At 42.4% G+C, this 10,011-nt stretch overlaps 1 protein-coding gene across 1 annotated transcript in view; it reads right to left on the reverse strand.

Moving 5' to 3' along the window:
• The window catches only part of WDR60 (WD repeat domain 60), a 71,105-nt gene that overhangs the window by 13,044 nt on the left and 48,050 nt on the right, over window positions 1-10,011 (reverse strand). Inside the window, exons 15-17 of the mRNA XM_012812958.2 lie at window positions 7,869-7,998; window positions 5,545-5,717; window positions 4,540-4,702 (exon numbers count right to left, since the gene is read on the reverse strand). Of these exons, the coding sequence (XP_012668412.1) occupies window positions 4,540-4,702; window positions 5,545-5,717; window positions 7,869-7,998 (466 nt within the window). The remainder of the gene's footprint in view (window positions 1-4,539; window positions 4,703-5,544; window positions 5,718-7,868; window positions 7,999-10,011) is intronic.

Here is a 10,011-nt window from a genome sequence, read left to right on the forward strand (position 1 = left end):
CCCAGCTACTTGGGAGGTGGAGGCAGGAGACTAGCTTGAGTCCAGGAGTTGGAGGTTGCTGTGAGCTGTGATGCCACAGCACTCTACCCAGGGCGATAGCTTGAGGCTCTGTCTCAAAAAAAAAGAAATAGAATGAGAATTAGGATTAAACTCAGGAAGAAACTGAAGAAAAAGATAAAACCATCTCAAAAATAAAGAATAAATTACAGGGTTTCCAAGGGAGAACAGATTCAAGTGAAATACTGAAGGAGGGGTTCACCTCCTATACATGGAATCTGGTTCCTCTGACTCATAGGCTTGTCTCAAAACTTCTACAACAGGTGGGCACCTGTAGTCCCAGCTACCTGGGAGGCTGAGGCAAGAGAATTGCTTAAGCCCAAGAGTTTGAGGTTGCGGTGAGCTGTGACACCATGGCACTCTACCAAGGGTGACACAACAAGACTCTGTCTCAAAAAAAAAAAACAAACTCCCACAGCAAGTCTGTGCACAAATGGCACTCTTACCACTGAGAGCTTCTTTAAAGCTTTGTAGGCTTTACTGATAATGTTTAGATGGCAAAATAAAATAAAAGAAGCCTTTTAATGGAGTAAGTTATTAGCACATATAGTTTAGAGGTTTAGTGTTTTGAAAATGGTGCCAGATTCGGAACTTTATTAGTTAACATCAGTAGCAGATAGGATGCTTAAAATAGACTCACCCCAAAAGGTACTTATAAATGCAGACATTCTCAAAAGCACCAATATCACCCCAAAAGGGAAAAAAATGGCTGCTGGGGGATTAAAGAAAAGCCTGATCTCTTAGGATGCACATGCAGATAGACAGCATGTGGAATTAAACACATGAAATTAAAGCTGCCTGGCAGGTGATCTGGAAGAGAACAAGCTAAAGGCTACCTGGGTAAGAGATTAAGTCTAAGCCACATGCTGGGAGGAAATACTGCAGAACACACATCTGACGAAGGATTGTTATCAAAAATACACAGAACACTCTTAAAACTCAACAATAAGAAAACAAACCACCCAAATAAAAAATGGACCAAAGACCTTGACACCTGGTGGTGTAGGAAGGGCAGACGAGCACACAGAAAGCTACTTGGCAGCTGTGTCACCAGGGAAAAGCAAATCACATCAACCAGACCCCACCACACCCCACCAGAGCAGCCAGAACCCAGAGCACTAACACTGTGCTGGTGGGGACGGGGAGGCCGGGTCCGCTTGTCCTGGGGCACCAATGGTGCAGCCCCTAGGAAGGACAATTCAGTAGATTCTCACAAAGTCAGACATACTCTGACTATATAATCCAGCAAGTAGGCACATTGGTATTTATTTACCCAGAGAAGTTGAAAACATTCCACATGAAAGTCTGTACACAAATGGCATAGTCTGGCCAATTATTCATAATTAATGACAACTGCCAAACTCAGGGGTAAAGCAGTTCTCCAGCTGATGAGTGAATAAACCAGGCACATCCACAGTTAGCTAATAATAAAAGATTTCTAAAGAACATAAAATAATTTTTTAAAAACGAGCTATCAAAGGAATGAATAGACATGCAGGAGCCTCAAGCCCACAGTACTGAGTTAAAGAAGCCAGTCTGACAGGCCCCCACTGTGCGATTCCAACTCCATGATACTCAGGAAAAGGCCGGACTGTAGGATGGAGGACACATACCCATTTTATATATGGCAATTTATAAAATTCATTCTGTAGGTTGTCTATTTACTCTGTTGATTATTTCCTTTGCTATTTTTTATTGTTGCTGTATTTGCTTTTAGAGTCTTACTCATAAATTCTTTGCCTAAGCCAATATCTAAAAGAGTTTTTCTACATTTTCTTCCAGAATTTTTATGGTTTCAGGTCTTACACTTAAGCCTTTAATCCACCTTGAGTTCCTGTGGTGAGAGATAAGGGTCCAGTTTCATTGTTCTGCATGTGGGTACCCAGCTTCCCCAACACCATTCACTAAATAGGGCATCCCTTTCCCCATGTATGATTTTGTCTGCTTTGCCAAAAATCAGCTGGTCATAGCTTATGGTTTTATTTCTGGGTTCTCTATTCTGTTCCTTTGGTCTATGTGTCTCCCTTCATAACAGCACCCCACTGTTCTGGTTACTACATCCTTGCAGTGTAATCTGAAGCCAGGTAATATGATGCCTCTAGATTTGTTCTTTTTACTTAAGATTACTTTGTCTACTTGGGCTCTTTTTTGGTTCCATATGAAGTTTAGTATTATTGATAAAGGGCTAATACTCAGAATCTACAAAGAACTCAAAAAAAAAAAAAAGTAACAACCCCATCAAAAAGTAGACAAAGACACAAACAGACTTTTCTCAAAATAAGTAGATGGCCAACAGACATAAAAAAAAGTTCAACATCACTAATCATCAGAGAAGTGCAAATTAAAACCACAACTGGATGACACATTATCCCTGTCAGAACTGCCATTATTAAGAAGTTAAAAAATAAATGCTGGTGCAATTGTAGTAAAAAGGCAACACTATGTGCTATTGGTGAGAATGTAAACTAGTACAAGCTCTGTAGCAAACAGCATAGCGACTCCTCAAAGAACTAAAAGCAGACCTGCCACTAACTAACCCACAGTCCCTCTGCGGGGGCTACCCAAAGGAAAAGAAGCCATTTTATTAACAAAGTCACCTGCACTCAAATGCTTATTTTAGCATAATTCACAACTGCAAAGATATGGAATCAATCCAAACACCCATTAAATCATGAAAAGATAAAGAATATGTGGTGTATATATCAGGACTCCAAAAAAATGTATACACGTGTTAGAAGATCTTATTGGAATAAAATCAATCATTCCTCCAGTGTATGAATTGCAGGTAAAATGGATGTGTGTGGCATGACCAGGTAAAATTGACTGGTAACAGTGCCTCCAATTCAACCTCGAAAAGCACTACATAGATAATATCATCTAAAATGTGCACACATTTTTTTGGTATCTCTGTATATATGGCATGAAGTGCTACTCAGCCATACAAAGTAGTGAAATTATCTCTTTTGTTAGCAACTTGGATGGAACTGGAAAGCATTATCCATTAACCTGAGGGAAGCATCTCAGGAATGGAAAACACACCCCACACGTTCTCGCTTACACTGCGGAGCTACATGAGATACATATATGGTCATAAAGTAGAATAATGGACTTTGAAAACCAAGGGGATAGGAAAGGAAGTGAAGGATAAAAACTACCCACCGGGTATAACACACACTATTTTGGTGACAGGTACACTGAAAGCCCTGACTTCAACATGACACAATTCATCCATGGAACAAACACTTGAATCCTATAAATTTTCTGAAAATTAAAAAAAAAAAATGGGCAAAAGATTTAAATAGACACCACCACTGAAGACATAAGGATGGCAAATAAACTCATGAAAATCTGCTTAGCATCAGTAGCCTGTGGGGAACAAAAGCTAAAACCACAATGAGATATATTACTATACGCCTATTAGAATGGCCAGATTTTTCTTCTGAAGCACTGGCATAATACCTCAGTCACTGGTGAGGGTGCAGTGACTGAAACTCAGACTTTGCTGGGAGTGCGAGTGGTACAGCCCCTGCTGCTCTGTGTAACTTCACTCATAATTACCAACAAGCGAGTCAAGCACATGCCCAGCAACTGGTAAGTAGGTAAGTGTGAATTCAGCATCTGCACAATGGCAGCTAACCAGCACAAGAAGAATGAGCTCGGGCACCGAGTGGCAAAGGAAGGAGTCTCAAATGCATTGTGACTAGAAGAGGCAAACAGAGACAGAAAAGAGATCAGTGGAAAAGAGAGGAAAGACCAAGTGTTGGTAGGTGTGCCTCCATTAAGACAGAGGAGACACTGATCAGGGAGGGAGCCTGAGTGAGCCTGTGGGACTCCAGCCCCTATAGCAGGGTGGTCAGCTAAGGGCACAGAGTCCAGGGCAGGCCCCACTCAGGTAGTCTGCAAGACTGCGGCAGGTTCATCATCCTGAACTGCCAGGATACAGGGCTGCTAGGAGCATTAAATGAGATGGTGCCAACTAAGTACTTAGAAAAGTTCCAGAATACCGGGAATGCTAAGGACTTGCAGTGGCAGCTGAGGTCCGGCATGGCACCAGTTGTCCACCTGAATCAAAGTAAAACCCAGGGGTGGGGGAGGTTCAGTTGTTCTGGTTCCTTTCATCCCCTAAGAAGCAACGATTTTTACTCACTGGTTCAAGCTTTGTCAAATCTACGCAGGGGTACACACATCCCAAAATGGCTAAAGCTAATTTAAAACTACAAGTTACTTCACTGAAGATTTTTGAGAATCCACAAATTTAATAAGAAAAAAAATTCTAATCATTTTTGACCAAAAAAATCTAAGCATTACTTGACCATTCAAGTAATGTTTTTTTTCTATTTATTAAATGCCTCTTTTGCTCATGAGAGGGATGGCATCCTGGAATAATCTGGATGAATAAGCACAAATGAAAAAGTAAAACTTTGTTCCTCAAATGTGTTCTGGCTTTTCTAGAAGACACACTTGACAGACAAAGACACTGACCAGTGGAGAAGGTTGGTGTCCGGAACGTCCAGACGCAGTCGCTCAGCCTCACGTAATGGTGCACCCTGGAGTCTTCCCTTAAATCCCACACGACCACTGAGCCGTGCACTGTTCCAGCAAACAGTAAAAATGCTTTAAAAGGGCTAAAGCAGCAACACGTGACCTAAAAACACACATACAGAAAGCTAATGACTGGTGAATGTGAGAACAGCATTCACAGAAGCCACGTCTACTACTGTGGTGTGTGACCCTTCCACAGTGTATAGTCGTGCTGCATGGAATTTTGCACATAAGTAAAATAAAACTAGTCTGGGTGTTGGTTTCCTCAAATGGAAAGGAGGGGTGACCGCCCCTGGAGGACTGTCAGGACCACACATAGAACGCACAGGACACACGTCAGGTGTGCACGTCCACTGGCTAGACCTCAAAATGGCAATTCCCTCTTGTGTCATTTATTTACATCTTATAATTGCAAAAAGTTATTATTTCCAAGCTCCCAAAGTGGCACCTGTGACAGTCGCTTTTCTCTATGGCTATGTGGAATCACTGGCTCTGAGATCAAGGAACACACCCCGAGGACAACACAGACAAGCATCTCCCCCACCAGAGAGGAAGCACATGTAACAAGCACTGTGCTGCACAGAGTCTGGGGTCCAGGGGATGTCATGAGATCTCTAAGATATCCAGGACTCAAACAGTATGTCCAGGATGCCAGAGCTACATCTGGGCTGGCCAAGGCTTTCACTAGGCCTCCAACAGCACAGGGTACCTCCTGTCTGTGATAATCCTGGGTATTTCCTTTAACTCCTGAGGTGACCCCATGAACTGGCAATCCCTAGAGTACAATGAGCACACCTCCGTTCCTGTGGACCCACAGCAGAGCTGAGGGGAACAGGTGCCGTCCTTACCCACTGCTGGGGCCTGTACCCTCTCTCCTCAGCACCTTTCTAGACCATCTACCACCCAGCCTCTCACTGCACGAGCAACTCTGCTCCTGAGCTGTACCTTGGACTCGCAGATCAGAACCTTCTGGGGCCCTGAAGGCTGCCAAATGTCCCACACACAGAGGATGCATCTGCGATCCAGCTGGGGAGCAAATGCCTTCTCAGGTAAACCATGAGCAGAGACCACTGTCTGCCTCTGAACTTGAGAGACGTGCAAACAGGATACTTCTCGATCTAGGGATAAGAAAAATATTTTTGCATTTTAGTGATGTGCCAGAAATCCATCTTAACACTTTTGAGAATACTCAGATAAATTTCAGTATAATGAAGAAACACGGTCCTTTTCAAACAGTACATATATGTAATGTGAGTTTTGATAAATGGCCAAAGCCTGTACCTGAATACCCTGTCCTGTAGTGTGGATGACAAGAAACCCTTCAAGTGTGATGTGATGTGACCCAGGATCACAGGCTGTCACTGTCCTTACTTGCTCTTCCCACAAAACCAAGCTGCAAGATGTGCACAGCTGTGTGCATGTGGCCCCTTCTGTTAGCTACTGCTCTCCATGGCCCACTTTCTCACTCTGTTTTTCACTTACAGTTAGGCTTTCTCTATCAGAAATCAACTTTATTTTCTTCCTTGGAACCTACCCTTTTCTAATACACTGTATATTTTACTTTCTTAGCCAGTTCACAGTCAATTTGACCCACCAAAATGTAAGTTCCAGGAGGGAAGGCTTTTGTCTGCCACCTCTGTAGCTGTTGCTGTGGAATCCCAGCTGCCATGACACTGCGCAGTACACCGCTGGCACCCACCAAGTGCTTGGTGAACACGTGAGTGAGTGCATGAGCAGCTGCGGCTGACCGCGGCTGACTCTACTGCACATGCTCTAACATGAGGATGGCCTCCAGCAGGTGCTAGGAAAGCTGAAGCAGCACATCTGATCAGAACAGGTCTACTGTGAGCCAAACCTTAAGTTCACAGAGGTGAGACGACCTACTCACACCCCCCCTTCCCCAATCTCATGTTCCTCATTTCACTAAAACACAGAAAGAGGCAAACAAGAAAAACCTCCACAAGTGGGAAATCCCTTAAGAACATGCATAGTGTTTTCAAGAAGGGTCCACCTGTGAGTGGCCTGCAGTCACTCTGGTCCATGTCAGCTCCCTCAGCACTGAGCATCTTGAATTCTCTTTTCTCTGGGGGGTGGGATGTGGAAGTGCAGATGCCAATATTGTCAATGTTACAGGTATAAGAATTTGCTATATTCTTTTTTTTTTTTTTGAGACAGAGCCTCAAGCTGTCCCCCTGGGTAGAGAGCCATGGCATCACAGCTCACAGCAACCTCTAACTCCTGGGCTCAAGCGAGTCTCCTGTCTCCGCCTCCCAAGTAGATGGGACCACAGGCGCCCGCCACAACGCCCGGCTATTTTTTGGTTGCAGCCATCATGGTGGTTGGCAGGCCCGGGCTGGATTCGAACCCACCACCTTAGGTGTATGTGGCTGGCACCTTAGCCACTTGAGCCACAGGTGCCGAGCCAGAATTTGCTATATTCTAATAGGATAATCCTTTTGTTTAAGATAAACAAAATACCCTCAAACAACTGAAGACTTGTTAAAATAGCAATGCCAATTGTGACAATGTTAAAAGACAGAAATGTACACAAATTGGAATCTCTAAATAGCAGGCAGGACAGAAGAAATGCCTAGAATGAGCCATGCTGGCTGCTCTGCTCCATGCGGACCCAGGAGCCATGCACAGGGCAGCAGAGATGCCAACCTTGGGTCATCTGCTCCTGTCACCTCTTTGTGCAAACCAGGACTCCAACCACTAACAGTTATCTTCATAGTCACTTTTTAAAGACAAAGAGGTTATTAGTTAAAGAAATTAAAATTTCATCTTATAAATGAAGCTTTTTAAAAATAATTTAAATATTACAGGCAATTATACATTACTTTTGATATGTGCTTCACTTGTTTGGCTTTTTAGATTCTATAACTGTAAATCAACACACAATCTCAGTATATCCACACTGCTCCAAACTGACTTTCATGTTGTTCCAATTATTTCCTCTACCCCAAGAAATCAAAAGAAATTGAATTTTTAAAAAAATAGGATTTCAAAGAAACATAGGAACTCTCAGTTTCTGCTCATTTAAATACTCTCGCTTATTTAAATTACTGTATATCCTCTTTTAATCATCTTATAAAAGTGGTTAATCTCAAATTTAATAAACTTAAAGGAAACTAAGTATTGAGTCATTCTCTTTTATATACAATAAATTCCATGACATTAAAATAAAATGTAATATTAAAGACTATTAATTCATTATCAATGTTTAAAGGTAATATTTAAAAACACATTCAAGAAGGATGTGTTCTTACTTTGAAGGAACGGCAGGCTGGTGTTCAATTGAGATGAGCTTTCGCTGATAAGAAAGGTGTTATCTTGAGCCCTGACATTCCAGCTCGGTTCAGCTGCCAGACGATCCTCCTCCATCAAAACAGCAACCACCTTCAAATGCAAGTAAACATGCTTCAATAAACATGTCACGCTACATTATGGTGTCCAAATGCATTTCATCTGATACTCCTCCAAGTAACTTCTTGGCTCCACCATGGCCTAATGATGAGTAATAAAATGCACAATACAGGGAATAATAAATATATGTAAAATTATAAAAAACTTACTTAGAGAGGTTAGTTAATCTTGCATGTTGTTTTTGCCAGATACACTGCTAAAACTCACAGAGGGGGAAAAGGTTGTGTAGCAAAGATCAAAATTGAATAAAGTAGAGGAAACATCATGCAAACTCCCTTTCCTTCTCATTGGATTCTGGTTAAAATCAAGACTGAGCAGGAAATGCTGTAATTGTTCCAATAGGGTCATCCATAGGATTTCACAGGGAAAATAAAAAATATTGGTAGAACTGACAGGATTGGCTTGGAAAAAACAGGAACACTGACTATATATGGACAGGATGGCATAAGGAAAATGAGGAATGTTCAGTGAGAACTCACAGGATGGGAGTGAGGAAATGAAGAATGTTAGTGAGCTGGCAAAACGGGATAAGGAAGGTGAGGAACATTTAGACAGAACTAACAGAACACAGCTGGCAGACAGCACGTTCAGTGAGAGCTGACAGGATCAGGACTGGCAAGGGCAGGAACATTTGCTGAGAAATGACAAGACCATGTTTGAGGCAGACAGTGCTGTAGGAGGGAAAGGAGAGCTATGGGGTCGGGCCTGGGTGTCCTCTTTACCCATACTCATACACTCATCCCACCTTCCTTCTTCATCTCATGCTGCACACAAATACCCTCTCTTCTCAGTTCCTAAGAATTTATACTACAATAAAATCTGATAAAAATAATACATCATGTGGACGCACAACCATACTTCACTAACCACAGATCCCTACGTGACCATGTGAGGGACAAGCATGGCTACATGTGCACAGCAGAGCTGCAGTACATGCTTAATTCTCATCAGCAGGTTGAAGACTCAACATCATGCTCTTCGTTGTTGCTCTACACTTCAACTCTGAGCTTATGTAAAAAAAATTTATGAGACAACTGTGGAAATTGGAACACTGACTTCACATTGATCATACATCAAGTTATTAATTCTTTTAGACATCCCTTTCTTTCAGAGAGACATACTGAAATATTTATGGGGGGGAAGTTATGATTACTGGAATTTGTTTCAAAATAATTGATGGAGTGGGTGATGGAGTCAGTAGGGGGTCAGATGAGAAAAACTGGCCATGAGGTGGTAAGTACTAAGGGTCATAGCATCTCATAGCACTGGTCCTTTTCTTATGTAGTTTGAAAAATCACTATAATCAGTTTAAAAATTCATGAGTTTATTATTTTAAAATACCCTAAATTTATGCTTTCCTTGCCATCTTAATATGTCTGCCCTTTAGTCAATTGTTATTTTAAAATGTAACAAATTAATATTAAAATATAGAGTGTGGTATCTCATGCGGAGAATCCCAGCACAATGGAAGTCTAAGGTGGGAACATCAGTTGAGGACAGGAGTTCCAGATCAACCTGGGAAACATAGTGAGACCTGACTCAATCTCTATAAAAGATACAAAAATTAGCTAGGCATGGCATTGTGTGCCTACAGTCTACTTGAGAGACTGAGGCAAGAGGATTGCTTGAGCCCAGGAGTTTGAGGCTGTAGTGAGCTGTAATCAAGTCACTGCTCTCCACTCCAGGCAACAGAGTGAAAGCCTGTCTCTAAAAAATATAAGCAAATAAAATAAAATATAAAGTACTTCTGGCTTGGCGCCTGTGGCTCAAGTGGCTAAGGCGCCAGCCACATACACCTAAGGTGGAGGGTTCGAATCCAGCCCGGGCCCGCCAAGCAACAATGATGGCTGCAACCAAAAAAAAAAAAAATAGCCGGGTGTTGTGGCGGACACCTGTGGTCCCAGCTACTTGGGAGGCTGAGGCAGGAGACTCGCTTGAGCCCAGGAGTTGGAGGTTGCTGTGAGCTGTAATGCCACAGCACTCTAC

Source organism: Otolemur garnettii, unplaced genomic scaffold (assembly GCF_000181295.1).
Source record: "Otolemur garnettii isolate 467f Iridium unplaced genomic scaffold, OtoGar3 scaffold00235, whole genome shotgun sequence".
Classification (NCBI taxonomy): Eukaryota; Metazoa; Chordata; class Mammalia; order Primates; family Galagidae; genus Otolemur; species Otolemur garnettii.